The 23,756-nt window shown below is 43.0% G+C and overlaps 2 protein-coding genes across 5 annotated transcripts in view; one reads left to right on the forward strand and one right to left on the reverse strand.

Annotated features, from left to right (window-relative positions):
• The window catches only part of LOC137425634 (large ribosomal subunit protein mL63), a 130,322-nt gene that overhangs the window by 14,450 nt on the left and 92,116 nt on the right, over nucleotides 1-23,756 (forward strand). For all 4 annotated transcript variants that reach the window (XM_068114241.2, XM_068114244.2, XM_068114242.2 and 1 more), the window contains exons 3-6: nucleotides 1,767-1,877; nucleotides 8,351-8,441; nucleotides 15,432-15,526; nucleotides 19,205-19,300. In XM_068114241.2, coding sequence (XP_067970342.2) covers nucleotides 1,767-1,877; nucleotides 8,351-8,441; nucleotides 15,432-15,526; nucleotides 19,205-19,300 — 393 coding nt within the window. The remainder of the gene's footprint in view (nucleotides 1-1,766; nucleotides 1,878-8,350; nucleotides 8,442-15,431; nucleotides 15,527-19,204; nucleotides 19,301-23,756) is intronic.
• On the reverse strand, nucleotides 10,136-11,890 carry LOC137425778 (uncharacterized). Its single transcript, XM_078775114.1, has 4 exons — nucleotides 11,541-11,890; nucleotides 10,784-11,418; nucleotides 10,581-10,640; nucleotides 10,136-10,468 (listed from the first exon to the last, which is right to left on the reverse strand). The coding sequence occupies exons 1-4, from the start codon at nucleotides 11,842-11,844 to the stop codon at nucleotides 10,136-10,138; spliced, it is 1,332 nt and encodes a 443-aa protein (XP_078631240.1). The 5' UTR covers nucleotides 11,845-11,890.

A 23,756-nucleotide genomic window follows, 5' to 3' on the forward strand; every position in this document is an offset into this window, starting at 1 on the left:
TCCTCACCGACCGCCGACACCGCCTCACCAAGGAGAACATTACCAAGATAATGATTTCAAACACCTACTTTAACCGTTCCTAAAAGGGTCTTGTCAATTTCTTCTAGTCCTCTACTTATCAAACAATGCGGTTACAATAAAGGTACCTGAACGTCATTTTTTACCTGTTTACTAGCCCAGAGTGTTTAATGTTGTGCAGGAAAAAGCTTACCATTTTTTGTTCTTTTTTGACTGATTTCTGAAAAACTTGGTAATAATAAAAAATGAATAAAACGGGGGAAAAAAATATTTCGGGATTTTTTTCACATAAAAAAAAGAAAATGCCGCTTTTCAAAACATAAAAGGCCTATTTTCTTAACATAAAAATCCGTATTCTACAGTAATGACAGTTGTGAACGAACAGATCTTGTGTATGGCAGCTACGAAGGATGAAAGCTTCGGTTGAACATGTTTTCCGTTTCTGTCATTGTCTTCTGATGACTCCGAGTGCTGAGGGTTAATATATTATATATTTTTTATCTATTGATGTCATGATACTTTATTTTAATTAATTCTCAAAAACAACGAGAACAACACTACGACTACTACTACTACTACCACTGCCACTACTACCTTTATGGACCCAGTTATTCAAACCTTGTGGCGTCAGTTCTGCAATGTTATTTATTTATTTTTTGCCCAAGTATTTCATGAACCGGCTGGCCAGGCTTGAAAGTGGCAGGAATTTGTAATTTGTTCAGTGTACCGGTGGTAACCCTTCCTCTTCATGAAGGACACCATGGAATCTTTAATGTATACCAACTAGTTCCGGCCAACGGGACTCCCAGTTTAATGACTATCGGAGGGACGGCACACATATTTATGGATCATCCTCCCTGTGAAACACCGGGATGATGGTTTATAGCTGGGTCAGGATTCAAACCCAGGCTAGACAGCTCAGCTCCGAGTGTACATACCTCTCGACTATCCTTTCATCCATGTTCAATTCTCAAGCAATCACATTATGAACCTGCAGTTACGTTGTCCCTGCTACGAGCTTACTGCCCTTAGGTTTGGTGCGCGTGATCTCGGCCATAGTCACATGGACGTACAAGGCAGAATTCCTTTTTACCCATCCAGGTAATTGCATGTGCAGATCAATGAAGGCAAAGGGGCTGTTTGTTTCCTTTTTGTCTGACACTTTGAAATGAAAGGGTTCAGGGAAGGAGGTTATGGAACGCAAGTGGTCAGCATTTTGAAAATGACCAAACTGGGCAAATGATTGCGCAGATGTTGGGCATTGTTACAGACTATGGTCGGAGGATTTTGAGCGAAGTACAGATGAGCTTTCTACGCAACCGATTGCATCTCAAAATGAGTTTCTGAAAGTGTCTATTTCCTGGATATTTCCTAATTTAGCTCTAAGAAATCGTACTGGAAAATCTACTTGATTTCATCTATGCTCATGTATTGGCCCAGACAATCAGAAATAGCTTATAGTTGAGATTTTCAGCTGTCACATTCCTCTTCCATTGAATAATAATCATTTTCAAGTTTGACTTCGACGGTGACATGATCATTTGAGGTGGACAGCAGCAAGTTAAATAGTCAAGATGAAACCGATTTATCCTCAGTATTTACTTATCAGCAATTCCTAATAAAGCTGCTCCTGCGTTTGTTTTGTTCAGTTTTTGTTTGTTGTGTATGTTCAGTTTTGTTTTTTTTCTAGAGTGCATGGATTATTTTGGCTGTTGATGGCATCTCTGATTAATTATCCTTGCTGGCAGGAGAAGACTCGGGAAAGGTGGTGATCTGGAATATGAGGCCAGTAAGGCGAGAAGAGGATGAAAAGAACGAGTTTGTTCCAAAGCTGCTGTGTCAAATGGATAACCACCTTGGTGAGAATGAAAATGTGAAATTATTACCCTCGCCAGTGTAAGAGGGTATTGCATTTGAGTCTGTGTGTACTTGCCAACATACTTGCCGAAAAGATTCCGGCAAGTATGTTGGTTGGTTGGTTTGTCTGTCTGTCTGTTTGTGCGCAGTACTACGTCTACGTCTACTACGGCTACCGTTGCACATAGAATCGCCATACTTTACACACATATTTGTCTTGCCCTGGGATAGACAGCTCAGTGCCGAGTGTACATACCTCTCGACTATCCTTTCATCCATGTTCAATTCTCAAGCAATCACATTATCCTTTATGTGAGGATTATTTGATATGGATGTGAGGATACATTATGTGAAGCCCACCCTGGCATTCCACCTGCCAGTCCTAGCGGGAATCGCCCCGGCCGGCCTCCGACGGGAGGCTGCTACCCTCGCCCTGGCAAGGAATGCCCAGAAACACGACTGACACATCCTGCACAACACCACAACGATAGTGGCGCCTCCAAGCAGACTCAAGTCCCGCCATCCCTACAACAAGGCGGCACAAGAGATGCTCAGTTCTATCCCTGAGGACCTGTCTAGAAGCGCATGGCTGGCGGCATCTTGGCAGCAGGTGTGGGAAACGGCCGGGCCCACCTGCATCCACCGCTACATCTGGGACCCAGGAGGTGGCGGCGTAGGAGAAGATCTACCACGCCTGCAATGGACCTTGCTGAACCGTATACGTACGGGGGTCGGCCGTTTCAAATCATCGCTGAAGATGTGGGGCCTGGCAGACAGCCGCGTGCGAGTGCGGCGAGCCTGAGCAGACTGCCGAACACATAATTACCACCTGCCCCCTATACAGACCACCTTCAGAAGCCGGCCTCTTCGACGTAGGACCAGAGACGAGGGCATGGCTGCACGACACTGAGCTGGCCATCTGATGATACACGAAAGAAGAAGAAGACTGTGCCCAATTTTTAACTCTCTCGGCCCAAGGCCTCCATTATGACGTCATAATTCGATAATTCGACAAGTACAAAACTTCACCCAATCAAGATGCAATTTCTTGAGCGCCATGTCGGCATAAACTGGTGGAGAAAAAAAAAATGATGACGTCATCAGTCACGTGGTTTAGCCGCCATCTTGGAAAAACAGAAAAACTTTGCACCTCTATATCTCCGAAAGTGCTGAATAGAAAAAAATGAGACCTGGCTCATTGTAAAGAACTCTCCATGGGGAATAAAATATCTTAATGATGATGTCATAGGTGCCTTCATCATGGCATCATAATTCGACAAGTACAAAACTTCATCCGATCAAGATGAAATTTATTGAGCATAATCTCGGAATAAATTAGTTTAGAAAACAAATAATGATGACGTCATCAGTCACATCGTTCGGCTGCCATATTTGTCCAAAATGGCCGATTAAAAAAAAAAAGTACATAGCGGCAAGTCCTTGGTCTTTGACCGATTTTTCTTTTGTCTGTTTGTTTGTCTGTACTGAATAAATATGATTTTCTCTGCAACCGTTGATCTGATTCACAGGAAATTTTCACCATCGGTGCACCGTGTCCTGTATAATTTTTTTAATGCTAATAATGACGTCATTGGTCATGTGGTACGAGTGCCATCTTGGAAAACCCCAAAAACTTTGCACCTCTATATCTCCGAAAGCCCTGCGTAGAAAAAATTGAGACATGTCTCATTGTAAAGAACTCTCCATGGGGAATAACAGAAATTAATGATGATGCCATAGGTGCGTCCATTATGATGTCATAATTCGACAAGTACAAAACTTCATCCGATTAAGATGAAATTTCATGAAATTGGTGAAGAAAAAATAATAATGATGACGTCATCAGTCACGTGTTCGGCCGCCATATTTGTTTTAACACAAAAGCCTTAAAAACCACTAAAAACTTGTCCTGGCGATGGTCTGCAATCTCTGATTGCTCATCCTTGTTGGTAATGTTAAACACAAATTCAATTTTGATCAAGACCTTTCTTTTTTATATCGTAGATTTTCATATATATATATATATATATATATATATATATATATATATATATATATATATATATATATATATACACATACATACATACATATACAGGGTGAGTCAAAAGTAGCGCCCGATTTCTGTTTTTTCGGCTGTCAGATTCTTTCTGGTTTGCCATGTTGTTAATAATTGTCGGGTATAATTGTTGTTAATAATGTTGTTGTTAATAATAAATATTGTTAATAATAAATATTGTTAATATTCTTAATAATAAATAATTGTTAATAAATAGAAATCGGGCGCTACTTTTGACTCACCATATATATATATATATATATTTATATGTATATATATATATATGTACATTATATATATATGTATATATATATATGCTTGGACCTTCCTCCCCTACCATATACATAATATATATATACGTATATATATGTATGTATGTATATGTATATGTATATATATATATATGTATATATGTATATATGTATATATATTATATATATATATATATGTATATGTATATATATATGTATATATATATATATACACAGTGCAAAAGTAGGAGAGGGGGTGGATGGATGATAAAGATTCAAAGTATTTATGGATTTAGGGGGATTTTAAGAATGTAGGAGTTGGAGTTAAGAGTCTGTTCTTTCATGTATTCTTTCTTGTCAAAAGTTTTAAAGCCAGTTCCCAAGAAGTCAGTAAATATGGAGAAATATTGTTGCGGTTTTGAGAACCCCTCACTTTGTAAATACTTGTGAATAATATTCCATCATTTAAAAGGTTAAAGGTCGCACCCATAGTTAGTCCATATGCAACACGTAGGCCACCGTAGGAACTTTAGTTATTTCCTTATTATGTGTCAGATAAGGCCGTGTTCCCAATAGTTGAATCTGCGTTGTGTCAATTAAATAAGGAGTAGGCCCTTTCGTTCATTTTGCAGCCGCGCTCTCCAAGCTATGCCATTATGCGCCCCTACAGTCGGGGCTTGTCTCTCCCCAAATTGTCACGTGGTTTGGTTAGCAGCGTTCGCTGCATTGAGCCTTCATCGATGCCTTAGTGCTCGCTCCAAACGCCATTGAACATGCGTTCTCAGGCCGAGGAAAAAGGGGGCGGGACACAAGAACGAGGCGTGGCCCTGTCAACTCGCCGTCAATGGCGGAGCCGGTGAGCCCTCGCCAACCAACCAGGGCTGAGGTGAGCTCACTGGCGCGCGTGGTTTGATGAAGCGCGCATTGATCTGTGAGCGCATTATATAAGCGCACGCGCCAAGCCCTTTGAGGACTGCGCCACGGACTGCTTATTGTGTCGGACTGTGCGGAGAGAGCTCGATTACCACAGACTTGGGGACTTGAGGAACTGCGTGAGGGAGCTCGTTTGATACGAACTGCCCTTGGATACGAACTGCCTTTGATAAGAACATTGATCGGGAAAGAGAGAGCGTTGGCACAAAATACGTATTACGTACGCTGCATCCCAGTTCCCCCGATATCTGTAAGGTCCGCTCGCGGTCAACGACACCGACGTGCTGCCGGCCCGCTTCCCTCACCGGACCGGATGAGGAGCCTGGACATCTGCTTGGACCTTCCTCCCCTACCAGCTACCATCCCGTGTGAGTGTGTCTGTTTGTCCTGGGGTCGTTAAGTTAAGACTGTTTAGATAAGCCTGCCCTGTGTCCTGCTTCTTCTTCTTCTTCTTCCTTGTATATTCCTTTCATTCCTCTTTGGTTTGTTAATAAATGTACCTTGTTCTTTTTTGTTTTTTTTCCCTAATCCGATCGCCTCCGTCCTTTCTTTCCATTGAGTACCTGTGGCACGATTTCGGAACCGCTATAATCGGGTTTAGTCTCTTGGTTAATGGCTCGGGCCGCGGATTGCTAACCGCTCGGCAATTTCCATCTTATCCGTGATTCGAGCTGGAGTTATTTCCCTGCTCGCGGTCGGTGTTGGTAATTAGGTATTTGGGACCCAAATTGACCAATCACCCTACCCAAGACTGACCGGGGGGAGCGTTGTAGCTTCCAGGACTCGGGACGGCCAGCTTAAAAGGACAAGGGGATTAACCCCCCCTTGATAAGGGGAGCGCCGACCCCCGAATCCGTAACAATATGTTATTTTCAGCCTCAACCAGGAAGTGAATGAGACAGTGCCTCACATGACCTGGTTATGCTACCGACGACAAAGCTTTGGCTTCAGCTCATTATCGACTTGGCAGCACGAGCAGATTTTGCATAGCAATGTGAAAAGCCATATAATTTTGATCTTGAACATGCAGCCGCATCAATTTTAGCCTCTGGTTGGAGGTACTTTTGAAGGATCACCAAGCGCCTGCTCCAAAATATCTTCACAACCTGAATACTCTGATGAGGAAGAGGTAGTCGACTGTGTCGTGAGCCCGTGTTGTGCCTCATAATTGTCTTCCTTTGTCCTCTCGTAAAAGCCACAAAGCAATTTGTCCCTTGCATTCACAATTGCTAACTGTACTCCTCTTTTACACGTGGGAATTTACAGATCAATTAGATCGCAGCCATATTGACGGACTGGTAGCTTGTTCACTCTATCCCATAACACATCCTATTTCTTATGGATTTACCTGTTTTCTTATCGAGCGAGACAAACGGAGGATAAATAAGACTTTTCTTTAACAGTGCAATTTCTGGCAGGTATGGTGCATTATGTAAACCACAAATTTACGGAGGATAAATAAGAACAGGCACAGCATACATAATAGATGTATGCAAGAATCATTCCTCAACTCTCTGGGCACAAAATTGATGAAAAGCACTTCAAGGATAAACGGCATGCATAAAAGCTATCCAACAAAGTTGTCATACTAGAACCAGAACGACACTCGGTAGAGCACATACCTCGGCCAGGCTGAAAAGTGTATGTTTTGTATCCTACTGATAACTGATAGGCCCAATCTGCATCCGGACCTGAAAGAAAATCAAATTGGCTTGTTATTGTCACCTGACCAACTCCTCCACCAGGTTTTGTCATTACTCTTCTACCAGGTTTTGTCATTACTCTTCCACAACTTTTTGAGACATCGTGCCATATGTCATTTTTGGCCTCATCTCTCAATGGTGAAGAATCACTTTAAAAATTCTCATATCTGGATCCGGATCCCCAACAAAATCTAATCAATTCATCCTTGTCACACTCCCCACCTGTCCACCAAGTTTTCATCTGAATTCGTCAATATTTTTTTGACAAACACACAGACAAACAGTAGTGAATACGTCGCCTCCATCCATCTTTGGTGGTGTAGGTATGCACAATCTCAGTCCATCTTTGGTGGTGTAGGTATGCATAATCTCCATCCATCTTTGGTGGTGGAGGTAATATGATTGTAATTAGGACAAATGTTAGAACTCAGAACTCTGTTGCACATTGTCCATTGCCACACCAACTTCTCCAAACCATTTGGAATACCTTTGGCTCTGTATACTTGTCTGCAATCGATGAATGTTTGGCTGTGTGGTATTCCATCCACCTTATGATGATCACTCAATATTCACATCCATTTCCTCTAATATGGATGAACTTGTAAATATCCATCCCGACTTTCCTTTCTTCATCTCCAGTAATTTCAACTGTCACCATGCCAGTTAGCTAAGTGTCAGCTCTGCAACAACCAGCAATGGCATTGCAGCAAAGTCTATTTGGGTGCGACCCAATCTGGAAACTTATCATCATCATGTAAATCCAACATCTCTGCCCTGGTACACTGAATACCGTGGATAGGCAGTTGCAGGCAAGCCGTTTACTTTCTCAACATTGAAATGGTCGATGGTCTCAACATGGTCGATGGTCTGTTTTTTTTTGTTTTTGTTTTTGTTGTTGTTTTTTCCCCAACTCTCTTCTCCAATATTACTCCCTCTCCTCTCTCAGTCCTCTGATCCTCCTCAGCGACCCCCTCAATCCATGCGTTCTTCCAGTACCATTATGTTGGAGTGAGGGTTCAAGAAGGGGACCGAAAAACGACAACAACCACGGTCCCCCAAAAAAGGCCAACCCCCGCTTGCGGGGAAAAACGGCCTCTAAACGGTGGGGGGGGGGGGGGGGGGGGGAGAGGGGGGGAGGGTTCAAGAAAACTATGTACACACATCATGCTGCAAGACTCATGAAACTTGCATTCTGACAAAATAGATCCTGTGAAACCATCAACACTGTTGTTGGCATTGTAGAGTTTAAGAACTGAAAACCTATTTGATTGATCCAGGTGTTTGGAGATTGATGAAAGGTAAAGGAATAATAAGGGACGTGGGTTTCTTGTGTCGGGACGGGTAAATGCATTAGGAGTGTTTTCAAACACCGTAGATGGCAATAGCAAAATTATTTACTTGATGGCAAAATTATTTAATCATTTCGTTTTGAAAACTTCCTTGTGATTTGCTAAATGGAACCCTGAATTTTGGCTTGTATACTGTTTATGTTCCTCAGGCTTATCTCATTGCCTTTCCTTTTGTTCCAGCTTGTGTGAACTGTGTCCGATGGTCTAACAGTGGGAAGTTGCTGGCTTCTGGAGGGGATGATAAGCTTGTTATGATTTGGAGGCCAGCTACGTGAGTTGGGGAAATGGCGGGGTTGGCTGATGGAAATACGTTTGTGTCGTAAGAGACTTTTGAAATGTCGTGTAAAAACTTGTACTGCATGGGCTGTATGTAGCAAATGTCCATTGATCTGCTCATGAGTAACTTTGTGTTACATGACACTGAAATGTTTGACCTTTTACGGAGTTTAAACCTGATATTGATGATTTTAATGCTTCTTGAAACTACATGATAAGATGGCATAGCCTGGAGATGCAAATATGAGACATGAGCTTTAACTAGCATGGTCAACATTGGCATTTTTATGCCTCAACCAACGAAATCGCCGGAGGCCTTGTGTTTTTTGGTTGTCTGTCCGTCCATGATAGGTTTTCGTTACCGCAATAGCTTAAGAACGACTGAAGGAATCCAAGTCAAACTTGTTACAAGTATGTATAATGATGCAAAGATGAACTGATGAGATTTCGGCATCAAGAGGTCAAAGGTCAGAGGTCTTGTCGGGTGAAAATGTGATGCTTGAGAACAGCTGAAGGGATTTAAATCAAGCTTGGTACAAGTATGTATAATGATGTAATAATGTAAGGCGGGGGCATATCTCTCAATGTCGTGATGTCAGAGTGCCGTTCTAGTTTCTTGTTTAACTTGAATGCGGTATCCACTGCAAGCAAAGAAAAACAAGTCGGACATATGTTAGGATAATATTAAGGAGTATCCTGCAGACTTTAACATGTCATTAAATATTGGAGAAGGAAAAGTGGATGCTCGTGAACAGGTAAACATGAGACCAAATTTTTGTTTCTCTATGCATGTCTTTGTCTCTCTATGTAGATATGTATCTTAAGCAGTTAGACTAAATGTATCCTTAGCTTTGGAGGTCAAGAATGTCTATGGTAAAATCAATGGAACTGGTACCGACAATGGGCTGTTAAACTTGGGAGGGAATTGCAGCCTATCCTGGTATTCACAATGTCGGTGGTGAAGGAAAACCAGGAAATGCTTCAAGGTTGATTTCGCACCTCTGACTTCACACCCTTGTAAACTCGGGTAAAGACCATCTCTGTCATATAGCTCCTACAGTCGTGTGTTCCGAACACCTTCAACAAGTGGGAAAAAATTATTCGTCATATACGATTGAGAATGGTTAACAATCTGTCCCTCTCATTGCATAGATATGCTGGGCTCAAGGATTACACTGGTCTAGTGGTCTGCGTCATTTCAGAGGTCTAGGTTTTCTCAACGGTTCTTATATGCTTTTTGCATGCTGAATTTAGAAATGTATCTCATTTCGCTCAATCAGGTCAAGTTTTTATGCTATCTCAATTTTAAGGAAAAAAATAATCAAAATTTTTGTTTTTTTAATTAGCATTTTTAAAATTCAAAATCAGACTTACATTGACAGAAAATGTACAAACTATATATAAAATGACGCACAAGTACCGTTAATGTGAAATTCAACATTAAAAAGACGAAGGAAAACAATTAATGCGGAATAAATGGCTTTCGCAAAGATTTTCGTCTGTGTGTCGCATCTGTAACATCTCTCTTGAGGCACCAACAGTAGTCTGCAAGCATGTTGACATCCCATCGACCCTGGTACCTCTCTTCCATCACTCGAATATCCTGGTGAAACCGTTCTCCTTGCTCCTCGCTGACATCACCACAGTTTTCCAGAAAGTAGTCTAAATGCGAGCTGAGAAAATGCATCTTTATGGACATGCGTGCACCTGGAAGCTCTGCAGGAGCCCTTCCACAACACATTCATACTCTGGACTTCGGTGATTGCCCAGAAAGTTCGTCACAATGGATTTGAATGAGAGCCAGGCATTCCTCTCATTGCTCTCCATACTTTCGTCGAATTTAGGATCTTTCATAAGCTCCCTGATCTGAGGGCCATCAAAAATGCCTGCTTTCAGTTTGGCCTCACTTACGCGAGGAAATTTCTTGTTCAGGAAAGCGAAAGCTCGACCTTCTTTGTTCAGTGCTTTGACAAAATTCTTCATAAGTCCGAGCTTGATGTGCAGTGGCGGAAGTAGAATCTTCTGAGGATTCACAAGAGCGTGTGACACAACGTTGTGGGAACCTGGTTCCAGGCCAGATCTTTCTGGCCAGTTGCGTTGTACATAGTGCTGCTTGTCTGCTCGGCTGTCCCACAGACAGAAAGCAGGGGTATTTGGTGTAGCCGCCTTGTAGACCCAGCACCATGGACACAACCTATAAATAAAAAGAAAGAACACACATATTTGTTTTAAAATTTGTTATTCCAGTTTATTAAAAATATATATTTTAATCCATGTTAAGAATATTTCAATAAATAAAGTAGAAAAATATATGTAACTAGGTTGACACCAACATACCTTTAGGTCTCCGCAAATCATCCAATTGTGATCTTTGTACTTCAAAGCAGTTAGCAAATGCTCCATGTTACTATAGTTCTCAGTCATCTGTACCGAGTGACCCACCGGAACAGACGCGATCTTGTTGCCATTGAAGAGTAGTACTGCTTTCAAGCTTCTACTTGAGGAGTCGACGAAGAGCCGCCATTCTGTAGGATCATATGCTAAACCCATAGCTGCAATGAGGCCGGTGATGTTGCTGCAGTAAACCAGAGAAACTTCATCGTCCGAACTAAAATATTCTCGAAACTCTTCTTCACGGCTGCGGTACCAGGAGAATGTAGTTTCAGGAGCTAACAAACGATTTTCACGAAGTCGTGACCCTAGCAACTGAGCAGATTCTTTGGACAAACACAAATCTCGTGTCAAAGCGTTCAACTCCGCTTGGCTAAAGAGTTTGGGTTGACTTGTCTCGCCCGTAGGTTGATATGTACCAGATATGTCACCATCTTCCATTTGTTCATCGGAATCGGACGCCGAATGTCTGCAATTTTCGGGCGGTGCTGGAATTGGAATTCCTGGTCCATGAGGCACTGGTTTAATGGCAGATGGCACGTCTGGATACTTTAAGTGTTGCTTGTTTTTTCGATTTATGCCTAAAATGAAAGAGATAGACATACCGTCAAGGGGGTGACATGATATATAAAGTTAAACAATTTAGAATGTTTGGGAATTTATTAAACATAAAGTTAAACTCAAACAAAATTGATAAACTCACCTTGTAGGTTTGTCATACAGAAATAACAGTCATTAGTATGATCTCTTCCCTCCCTCCACACCATTGGGATACCAAAAGGCAGACACTCAATCTTCTTGTGGCTCCAGCGCCGCAGACTCTCAACGCACGTTTTGCAGCATATGTGAGGGGCAAAGGCTTTGTCCTGGTCACCAAGTTTCATTCCAAAGTATGCGTGATAGCTTTTTCTTACAAAACGTGTGATGTTAGACTGCCGGTCTGGCATGGTCACTTTACCACAGATATAGCAGAACTTGTTTGGGTCATTCTTGCACTTTCGATTCATCGTGAATCACAGTAATGTTATAGTAAGGAGGACACTACGCAGGACGTACTGCCGCTCACGTGCACCTAAGTGGACAGGAGACACCAGACTGAGCCACGCAGCTGCTGGAGCGACTGAAGTTGGGTGTTGCCAGAAACAACGATTTATCTATATTTTTCTGAAATTGAAATGAAAGTAATTGAGAAAGCACTTTCTTCCACATTAAGTGTACTTGTGTGTCATTATATGTATAGTTTGTACATTTTCTGTCAATGTAAGTCTGATTTTGAATTTTAAAAATGCTAATTAAAAAAACAAAAATTTTGATTAATTTTTTCCTTAAAATTGAGATAGCATAAAAACCTGACCTGATTGAGCGAAATTAGATACATTTCTGAATTCAGCATGCAAAAAACATATAAGAAACGTTGAGATAACCTAGACCTCTGAAAAAAATATTTCAAATGCAGCCCAGTGTATTGATATCCCAATCGCACACGACCTGAGCTCTTTTCCAACGACCACTGTCTTTTGTCTTGTTTTCTCCACATCTTTTGCTGACCTGGCACTTTCAGTGCCTCCTCATATTTCTAGAAGTTTTGCTGGTGTTTATTTCTCAAATGAAGCACTAGGTTTGTTGTGTGGAAAGTCTTTCTGGTCTTTTCTCTGTGTGAAATGGGTTGTTGATGAGCATTGCAGACAGCAAACCTACTGCTGGTGTTTCCCCCTCACGTGAAGAAGTACCAGATGACTGACCGCTTCTTTCTCTCAATCTTGGTTCTTCCAGTCTCCCATACGCATGCTATGCTATCGGTATCGCAATGTGGCGTCATTATCGATACAGATATCCAAAAAAGGAAGCAATATCAGCTTGTTACCGACAGCCGATACGATTATCGGTGCAACTTGTAGTCAACCCTTTGTAACTTATTTGAACTGCTGGTTTATGACTGGGATTCAAATGTTATGTACCATCAGGTACAGATAGTGGACAAAAATTTGGGAATGCCAATGTAAAGTCACTTAATAGGGTGTTGGGCTACCATATGCAGCCAGTACGGCTTGTACACTACATGACCAAAAGTATGTGGACACCCAAACATTGAACATCTCATTCCAAAATCATGGGCATTAATATGTTCCCACAGCAATTTGTTATATGGGCCTCCACTCTTCTGGAAAGGCCTCCCACTTCTTTTCTGATGTTGGAACATTGCTGCGGGGATTTGCTTCCATTCAGCCACAAGAGCCTTAGTGAGGTCGGGCACTGATAGGTGATTAGGCCTGGCTCGTAGTCGGCGTTCCAATTCATCCCAAAGGTGTTCGATGGGGTTGAGGTCAGGGTTCTGCGCAGGACAGTCAAGTTCTTCCACACCATCTCAACAAACCATTTTTATATGGACCTCGCTTAGTGCACGGGGATTGACGAGAAGAGGAAGAAGTTCAAGGAGTGCCAGAAGGCGAAGGGTACGGGAGCAGAAAAGGCAGAGCATGAAAGTTATAAGGCAGCCAAGAAGGCTGCAAAGAAAGAGGTAGCAAAGGCGCAGGAGGCATGTAGGAAAATGTTCGGAGAACGCTTGGATTCGGAAGAGGGTCAGAGAGCAGTGTTCAGGATTGCAAAGCAGATAGCGAAAGAGAGGTGCAATGTGATGAGTGTGAGTTGCTTGAAGGATGAAGTGGGACAAATCGTTGTGGACCCAGATGGAATTAAAGGAAGATGGAAGAGATTTATGGAAATGCTGTTGAATGCAGAGAATGAATGGGATGGCAACATTCGAGATTCACCCAGTTTTAGGACCGGCAGAGAAGATAACTGAGAAGGAAGTTGAAGAAGCGATAAATGCAATGAAGAGTAGAAAAGCGGGAGGGCCGACGGGAGTTGTGGGAGATATGTTGAAGGCAGTGGGAAGTTGGGGTGTGAAGAGAAAGATAGAGATCTGCAATCTGGTGGTGAAAGAAGGCCGCATTCCAGTGGATTGGGAATTGAGTACCCTCGTCCCTCTATACAAGGGGAAAGGTGTTCCTCTGGACTGTGGCTCATATCGAGCGATAAAGTTATTGGAGCATGGAATGAAGGTATTGGAAAGGGTGTTGGAGAGGAGGTTAAAGAAGAAAGTGAAGATCGATGAAATGTAGTTTGGATTTATGCCAGGAAGAGGAACGACAGACACGCTTTTATTGTGAGGCAGTTGCAGGAGAAGTACATGGAGAAGAGGAAGAAGTTGTTTGTTGATCTGGAGAAAACATTCAATAGGGTTCCACGTGAAGTAGTGACATGGGCATTGAGGAAGTTAGGAGTGGAGGAATGGTTGATCAGAGTAGTGATGGCAATGTACGAGAGAGCACGCACAGCTGTGAGGACGAAGTGCATTGGGCACGTGTTCTGTGGATGGGGGCATTGTCATCCTGGAAGACACCCCTCATGGCAGGAAAGAAATGCTGCAGCATGGGGTGAAGATGATCCCTCAGTACCATGAAGTAGCGATTAGCGTTGACCTTGCCTTCTAAGGGAATGACTGTACCCAAACCACGGCAGGAAAATGCACCCACAACATTACAGATCCACCAGAACCCTTCTCTGTTTGAACCAAGCTAAGCGCTCAAGGTTGTAGAGATCTTTAGGTTGTGCCCTGTAGCCCGCCTATGTTATCCCGCTCTGTGGAGTTCTAGGCGGAGCAGTCTTTGATGGTGGGAGAGGTAAAAACCACATGGACACAGCGAGGACTTCCAGGAAAGACGTCTGTATTTCAGAAAAGTGGATCTGGGTTGAATTAACGGGGGTAGAAAAGATCAAGGTTTTGAATGGGGGAAGATAAGAGATGGTTGGGAACAGCTGTTTTAAAGACCTGAGGGGGAGGAGTGGGATTGAAGAGAGTGAGGGAGTTTGTTCCAGAGGCGGGAGAAAAGAGGAATGAAAGAGTGAAGGTGAGCAGAGAGTCTTGATTTTGACAGTTTAACCATAAGAGGGTTGCTGGCAGATCTTGTGCGACCTGTAGGAGTATTTGGGGGACAGAGCACAGACAGGGCTGGGGGAGCTAGGCCAGAGATGAGTCAGTAGAAGACAGAAAGACCACCAACCTGCTTGTGGTGGGTGAGTGAAAGGCCCTCAGAGTTAACTTCATCGCGGGAGATTCCAATGATTCTGAAAGCTTTGGTTTCAACAGCGTGAAGCCGAACTAGGTGTGAGGCAGGAATGTCCTTGTCCTTGTAATTCACTTTAAAGTGTCCTGATGTCCACAGATGTGTTAATGAAGCTCGTCAGAAATCTCATGCACGACAATGAGCATAAAAACATCTTGCACATTACCAAATGATTGTCTAGAAAAATGTTTGATACATTACTGATATTTGGGAATAGTTCCGAACACACTGCACATTATGAGAAAAAAATATAAATAATTTTTTATGATTATTGCCAGGAATATAAAATGCTGTCTTGATTCTGATTTCAGTGCCTAATGGACAGTTCCTGTAAGGATTTTTTTCCCAAAAGTTAAGGGTAGTGCAGCTGTTTGAGATGTGCCAGAATGTGTAATTAATTATGTCCTATATACAACTCACTATGATAGACCATATTGTCTACCTTGTTGTATTCTTTGCTCTTGCAGTTTTATCGGTCCAGCGAATGTGTTTGGGTCTGGAGGAAATGTTGCCAATGTGGAGCAGTGGAGATGTGCATCGGTACTTCGCTACCACTCTGGAGGTGTGTGCATGTGCCTGATGTATCCACCACTCTTTTTTTTTCTTCTTTTTTTTTTGTATACTGAATCGAGGCTCCTCAAAGAGCTAACATTTACTTCACAAACAAATCAACCAGACAAACAAAATATATAAAAAGAGGGAGCGGAAAACAAGATGGGGAGAGAAGGGGAAGCACACAAACAACATTTGAGAGCAGGGAGATGTGTGGGAGGGAGAGGGCTTGGGGGGAGGAGGTGTGGGAAGGGGGGGGGGGGGATGTGGGAGAAGTATGAAACACAAGGACACCAAGGACTTCCAGGACAGAAGTTGGTATTTCAAAAAAGTGGAATTGGGGTGAAATTAGCAGGGGTAGAAAAGATTAAGGTTTTGGATGGGGAAGATAAGAGATGGTGGTGAACAGCTGTTTTAAAGACCTGCAGGGTGGAGTGGGATTGAAGAGAGTGAGGGAGTTTGGTCCAGAGGCGGGAGAAAAGAGGAATGAAGGAGTGAAGGTGAGCAGAGAGTCTTGATTTTGGCAATTTAACCATAAGAGGGTTGCAGGCAGATCTTGTGCGACCTGTAAGAATATTTGCGGGACTGAGCCCAGAGAGAGCTGGGGGTGAAAGGCCAGAGAGGAGTCGGTAGAAGACGGAAAGACCACCAACCTGCCTGCGGTGAGTGAGTGAGAGGCCCTTGGAGTTAGCTTCATTGCGGGAGATTCCAATGATTCTGGATGCTTTGGTTTCAACAGCGTGAAGACGAGCCAGGTGTGAGGCAGGAGCACCAGCCCAGAGGGGAGAGCAGTATTCCATTGAGCTGCGGATGAAAGCCTTGTATGTGGTGAGGTGCTCAGGTGTGCCAAGGAAGGACTTCGCACGACGGAGGATGCCCAGTCGGCGACTGGCTTTGGAGGCCAGATTTTAAATGTGGTTTTCCCAGGAAAGATCATGGCAGATAGTGAGACCCAAAAGCTTGAGTGACAGAACTTCTTGGAGAGGATTATTCAGAAAGTGGATGGGAGGGTTGTCCAGTCTGTCTTTTCGGAGAGACATCGTAAGAGTGTGAGATTTGTCAGGATTGAAACATGTTCCACTTGTTTGCCCAGTCTGTGATTTTGTCCAGGTCTGCAGAGAGTGAGGAGGCTGCAGACTGCCGATCTGAGGGATGAGGAATGGAGCGACAGAGAGTAGAGTCATCAGTAAAGAGATAGAGGATTTTCAAGAGAGTCAGAGAGATCATTGATGAAGACCAGAAAAAGCACAGGGCCCAGAACACTGCCTTGGGGAACTCCAGCCTGAACAGGAAGAGGAGATGAGAGAAACCCATTCAGGGCCACACGTTGACTACGACTCGAGAGGAAGTCCGCCAGCCATGCGTGGAGATTTCCATGGATACCAAAAGAGGAGAGTTTGGTGAGCAGAGCGGGGTGCCAGACCGTATCGAAGGCACGTGATATGTCAAGGGAGACGGCTCTAATTTCCTGTTTGGCATTGAGGACCTCCATCCATTGTTGAGAAAGCAGAAGCAGCATGTCCAGAGTAAAGTGCTCTTTCACGCTTTCACGCTTTTTTTTTCGCTCTTTCACGAGCCTCGATCTTGTATACAACAAAAATAAAAAAAAAATAAAAATAAAAAAAATAATAAGTGACCAGGTCTGAAACCAAATTGATGATCAGAGATCAAGCCATTGGAGAAGAGGAAAGATTTCATATCTCAAGCAATGATGGATTCCATGACTTTGCTGATAATTGGGAGAAGGCTGATTGGTCTGTAGTTGGTGGGATCTGTTTTTGCACCTTTTTTGTGCAAAGCGGTGATGTTGGCAGATTTCCAAGCAGATGGCAGATGACCTTGAGCAAAAGAGAGGGTGAAGAGAACAGAGAGAGGGAGTGAAATAGCGGAAGAACAGGATTTTTGGACCCGTGGGCTGATGCCGTCAGGTCCAGTTGCAGAATCAGAGTCGAGGGATGAGAGAAACTTTTCCACCTTGTCAGGAGGAAAGGACACAGAGTCCAGGAGCACCTGGGTACGACTGGGTATGGTGGGTACAGAGAGGGATGGGTTTGGGACACAAGATTTAGCGGCAAACACAGAGTTGAGGCATTCAGCTTTTTCACGTGCGGAGTCAGCCGTGTGGCCGTTTGAGGTGAGGGAGGGGATGGAGGGGGAACAAACACCAGAAACAGATTTGACCAGACGCCACCAGGATTTGGAAGAGGGAGACAGATAAGAGAGTTCGGTCCTGAGAACGGAGAGATATTGTTTCCTGGCTCTCCTGAGGGTGGACGCACACTTGTTTCGGGCTTTGTGAAAGGAAATGAGATTTCCTTCCATTGGATTTGCTTTCCAGGAGACGAAAGCAAGTTGTTTCTGGGCAATAGCCTCACCACAAGATTCCGTGTACCATGGACGGGAGGAAGGGTATGACAACTGAAGACGAGGTGGGATAAATCTGTGCATGAGAGAGAGAGCAATTTACTTTTTGAAGAATTCCCAGGATGAGTTGATGTCAGAGGCGGTAGAGATGGGAGACCAGTCCAGATGATTGATGGCTGCTTGAAGACCGTGCCAGTTGGCCTGAGTGAAATGCCAGACTCGTCGACGCTGAGGAGGCTCTCTGAGAATGGTCAGAGAGATGTCCACTTTAACAAGCACATGATCAGATGAGCCGATTGGAGCAGAAGAAGAGCAGCAGACATTTTCAGGTAAGTTAGTCATAACCAAGTCCAGAAGAGAAGATGTTCCGTTGACTGAGATCCGGGTCGGGAAATTGACAGATTGTGTCAGTCCCAGTGAGTCACAGAAGTCCTTTGCTGAAGAGCCATGGCTGGTGAGAGAGGTACCCACACCCAGCCAACTTTCATGGTGACAATTGAAATCACCACATATGAGGAAGAGAGAGTTGGGATGGGTAGATAGAAGTTGGTCCATATTATCAGACAGCGAGATGTAGATGGAGTCATCACTGATTGGTGGACGGTACAACACACATATGAACAAAAGGTGGGAGCGAAGGGGAAGCCGTAGCCAAAGGTATTCCTGGGGGTGAGGTGGAGAGAGGGCAGTGCAGGGTGAGTGAGGAAGAGTTTGAGGAAGAGAGAAGAGAGTTTTTTATAGCTTTATAAAGTCTTTATAAAGATAGTTCTTCATTTGTTTAATGTTCATCACGTAAGGCTGCTTTACGATTTGTGGATGTTAATTTCTGTTTCAAGAGGTCGTGACATTGATCAACAAGGAAATGGTGCCAGGGGATTTGTAGTTTTACATTTAAGTACCGTTTGTCAAATATTATTTTTCATAAAAGGGTGCAATTTTAAAATGTGGAGCAACTCATTGTTTGACGCCATGGCATTCCGTAAGCTAAACTTGTACACGAAACAAAAACATACATTTTGTGATGTATAAAAGCTTTTTCGTCAGAATTTTTTTTTTGTTGTCAGATATCACAATACATCAGTTGGATTTCTGCCTTTCACTATCTTTAGGAGGTTTATCCCTTTTTTAGGGTGAACCAGAAGTGATGCCACAAAAGTTCGGGCACATCTTTAACCAAACAAAGTTCTGTATTAGATTGTCGATGTTGAGCCAAGAAATGCTTCTTTGGTGTGAAAGTTTTACAAAGAACTGAATCAACAATAAATGTTTTATGAACCTCACGGGCAGATGGTAAGAATGTGAATGCTTGTTTTTGTTGGAACAGATGTGATGGATGTTGCCTGGTCTCCACATGATGCTTGGCTGGCAACTGGAAGCATCGATAACTCTGTTGTCATTTGGAATGCTTGCAAGTTTCCAGGTTCTGTATATACACACACTCATTATTTGATACGTACTTGAGAAAGAATTATGATTAAGGGAAAGGCGTACACAAACGGTGGTGAGGGGTGGATTGGGTCATGCATCTCCTCCTGGGCAGCCTGGTCACATTCCAAATTCCTGCCCTGACGACGACTGGGATGGCAATTGCAAATAGTCCAAAATAACCCTTAATAGGAGACAGCTTCAGCAACACGAAACCTGCTCTCGAGCAGACAACCAAAGGGATATAAAACCAGGAGTTGCAACCAAGAGAACGACATTCATTTATTTGTGACATTTCTGTTTTGGTGACCTTATGAGTGATCTGAGGTGTAATGTGTAGTAGTTGGGGTTGCTCAGTCGTTAACCACATCCATTTGGATGGACTCTTATCACTCATTGGTCCTCACTGTTGCCTGAAATGCTCATCGGAGCAGAGGGAGCTGAATAGATCGGAGGAGAGATGGTTAAAAAAAAACAGCCTCTAATAAATTGCTATTGTGCAGTGGCAACTCATCTTGGAAATTCTCAGCTTGGAGGCTACACTAGGTCAAGGATTCCCTAAACACAGATGTTTTGCCTTATGGAGGTACACCCATATAGAGTAATACTCCTGTTTGCATGAAGGATAGGTTCCTTGTTTCATGCAGAATGGGGCTCATAAAACGTTGTGATAATGAGGATACAGTCACGTGAAAAAGTAAGTACACCCCATGTAAAGTTTTGACTTTTTCAACATATTTCAACATACACCTATTTGATCTTCATTTCAACAATATTGATAGATAATGGTGATATAATACAACAAATATCATGAAACATTTACATTTTGTAGTCCATTGTATAATTTAAATAAATGTAAATGCAAATTTCGCATGTGGAAAAAGTAAGTACACCCATACATTTATCACTACTTCAAATACCTAAAATTAGAATCAGGTGTGCACCAGCTCAGGTGCAAATGATTAAAACATCGTTAGAGAAGATCTTGGAGGAACCTGTCTTATTTAAACCTCAGACATTTAGTTTGGTTTGCTCTTTATTGTTGAAGTGTGTGGCGTCACCATGCCTAGATCAAAAGAGCTCTCTGAGGCCTTCAGAAAGAAGGTTATAGATGCCTACGAGTCTGGGAAGGGATTTAAAAAGATCTCCAAACAATTTGAAATCAATCATTCGACTGTCCGGAAGATCATCTACAAGTGGAGAAGATTCCAAACAACTGCCAACTTGTTCAGGCCAGGCCGCCCCAGCAAGTTCAGCCCGAGAGCAGGCCGCAAGATGCTGAAAGATGTCTCAAAGAACCCCAGAATGTCATCACGGGACCTACAGGTAGCTCTTGCCACTGTTGATGTCAAAGTGCACGAGTCTACCATTAGAAAGAGGCTGCACAAATTTCATCTCCATGGGAGGTGTGCCAGGAGGAAACCTCTGCTGTCCAGAAAGAACACCAGGGCAAGACTAAAGTTTGCCAATGAACACCTCGGCAAAGACCAGCGCTTCTGGAACAATGTGCTCTGGACAGATGAGTCAAACGTAGAGCTATTTGGCCACAGTACCAGAAGACATGTTTGGTGAAAACCAAAGACAGCATTTGACCACAAGAACCTGATACCAACTGTAAAGCATGGTGGTCGAAATATTATGGTTTGGGGCAGCTTTGCTGCACCAGGGCCTGGGCAGCTCACCATCATAGAATCCACTATGAATTCTTCATTGTACCAGAGGATGCTTGAGGATAATGTGAGGCCATCTGTCCGAAAATTGAAGCTCAACCGAAGGTGGACCTTGCAACATGACAATGACTCTAAACATACCAGTAAATCCACCAAGGAATGGCTGAAAAGAAAGAAATGGAGGGTTCTGGAATGGCTAAGTCAAAGCCTGGATCTAAATCCCATCGAGATGTTGTGGGGGGATTTGAAATGAGCTGTGCATGCAAGAAACATGCAAAAACGAGCCATGGTTTGGTCATGTATTGAGGAAGGATGAAAATGACTGGTTGAGAAGAGTGATGGAAATGAATGTAGAAGGAAGTAGAGGACAGGGAAGACCAAGAAAGACTTGGCTAAAGATGGTCAAAGAAGAAATGCGGGCAAGGGGGTTAACAAGGGGAGATGCCGAAAATAAGGCAAAATGGAGAACATTGTAATGGGGACCGCAAGGCTAACCCCCGCTCTAGCAGGGAAAATGGCCTTAAAATGCATGTTGTTGTTGTTGTTGTTGTTGTGCATGCAAGAAACCCCTCAAACATCGCACAGCTGAAAGAAATCTGCATGGAGGAGTGGGCAAAAATTTCTCCCAGTCGATGTCAGAGACTGGTAGACAGTTATAAGAAACGCCTACTTGAGGTTGTTTCTGCCAAAGGGGGCAATACCACCTATTAGAGCCAAGGGTGTACTTACTTTTTCCACATGCAAAATTTGCATTTATGTTTATTTAAATTATACAATAGACTACAAAATGCAAATGTTTCATGATATTTGTTATATTATATCACCTTTATCTATCAATATTGTTGAAATGAAGATCAAATAGCTGTATGTTGAAATATGTTGAAAAAGTTAACTTTACATGGGGTGTACTTACTTTTTCACGTGACTATATGTGGACCAGACACACTATTTCCAGGGTTGACCCACTACCTCTGAGGACATAAGAATGATGTATAATAACTGTAATAACCTGAAATCATTTCTGAACACAAGTAAACAAATGCATATTAGTAATTAGTAATTTTAAAATGCATATAAATTTGGTACATTTACCAATGACATATCATAGAAGTGGCATTTTGCTCACTGACTGCCTTCGCTCTGTCGACGTGTAGAGAAGGGGCTTCATCTTCAAGCCTCATCATTGCCAACAAGGAGGAATGTCAGGCGGTCGTTTGCTACCTTAACATCAGATGCATGCCGCTCTTTCTTGGAAATGAACATATGTGGTGGCATCCTCTTCCAAAAAAACCCCCTTTTGTCCACATTAAAAACCAGCTGGGGAGGGCAAACTTCCACAAGGTCCTTAAACTTAGACGGATATTTAGCTGCTGTCTGCTTGTCCATGCCTGCTTCTTCACCAGTTATGTGATGTTATCCAAATTGCTGCGGTGCTTAAGTATATCGATGCCATTGACGAGCCATGATTGTCTCCTTGGTAGATAGATCCCTCACATAACTGCTCTTTTACTTTATCATATAAACTCAGTCCCTTAGTCTTAATTATTGCCTGGCTTAAAGGCGTAGCACACTGATTCATATCCTCATTCCAGGAGGATAAAACTCTCTCCATTAAACTGCTCCGAAATCTCATTTATTTTGTCGCACCTACTGGAGTCGTTGGCTGGCTGGATGCTTTAATTTTCTCTTTGTTCTTAACAATTGTCCTTACAGCCGACTCCCTTGAACCAAATTCACCAAACATTGGTGGCACCAACATGCGATTCCATCCGCCTTAGCACTTTTAATTTCAGCTCCAAACTGAAGCTTTTTCTTGACACTTTCGGCATATCGTAATTCCCAAGGTTGTAGCTACCTCTACCAGGTGGTGGAGGTTTGTGAATATCAGAATAAAGATGTGACCTGTAGGCGATTGACATACACACAAACAAACAGACTTCGATTTTGCAAGTAACAGACCAGACCAACCAATATACTGTCGGACCCCGCTATTCACGGGGGGATACGTTCCTGGAAAGTGCCACGAAGTGCGAAACTGTGAATGGTGGGGGCATTGTTTTAATAGCAAAAGGGGGGATTGGTTCCCGAATCACGAAAATCCACGAATGTCGATGGAAATCCGCGAATGCATGCCATGCCATCTTGCTATAATTCACCAAATGTCCGTCCGTCTGTCTGTCTGTCTGTCTGTTCGAAGGTACCGTAAACACGGCTGAACCGATCGCAAAGATATTTTGGGTGGATAATCCTCTGATCTCCAGGAGTAAAATAGGCTATTTAGTTTTCCCAATTTCAGCTTTGGTCTCCAGCATTCTCAGGTTTGGACTCACGCATAACATTCGCGTTCGCATGACGTTCATTGTTCTCATTGTGACGATGTTGTTTTCCTGGGTGCACGCACAAACGGCTGCACCAATCGCTGCACAGCTGCACCTGCCATGATCAGGACACAGGTTGAATCCCTGCTTAAGAGAATTCTAACCCATTTCAACTGAAGGAAACACATATCGGGCGTACATACGACATAGCGATTGTGAACACGATTATCGATCACGATTCACGACCACGATCATCACGATCGTAGTGTATCGATCACTGTGGGACATTTGTTGAATTATAGTAAGATACTGTTTAGATTTTGATGATTTGTGTGTGATATGATTTAACGGATGTTTATATGAATCGTTTAAAATAAAAAAAGCCTTCAATTTCTGATATTTTACCTTTTCATTTGGGCTTCCCAATTGAAGCCCCGCCCGTAGGGCGGGTACCGTTGCTAAC

The sequence above is a fragment of the Myxine glutinosa genome, chromosome 4 (genome assembly GCF_964187855.1).
Source record: "Myxine glutinosa chromosome 4, kmMyxGlut1.1, whole genome shotgun sequence".
Classification (NCBI taxonomy): Eukaryota; Metazoa; Chordata; class Myxini; order Myxiniformes; family Myxinidae; genus Myxine; species Myxine glutinosa.

Coding starts and splice junctions, on each gene's coding strand:
- LOC137425778 (XM_078775114.1), bottom strand. CDS start 11,844: ATGAATCGAAAGTGCAAGAATGACCCAAACAAGTTCTGCTATATCTGT. Junction 11,419..11,540: donor CTGTATGACAAACCTACAAG/GTGAGTTTATCA, acceptor CTTTCATTTTAG/GCATAAATCGAAAAAACAAG. Junction 10,469..10,580: donor AATACCCCTGCTTTCTGTCT/GTGGGACAGCCG, acceptor GTGAATCCTCAG/AAGATTCTACTTCCGCCACT.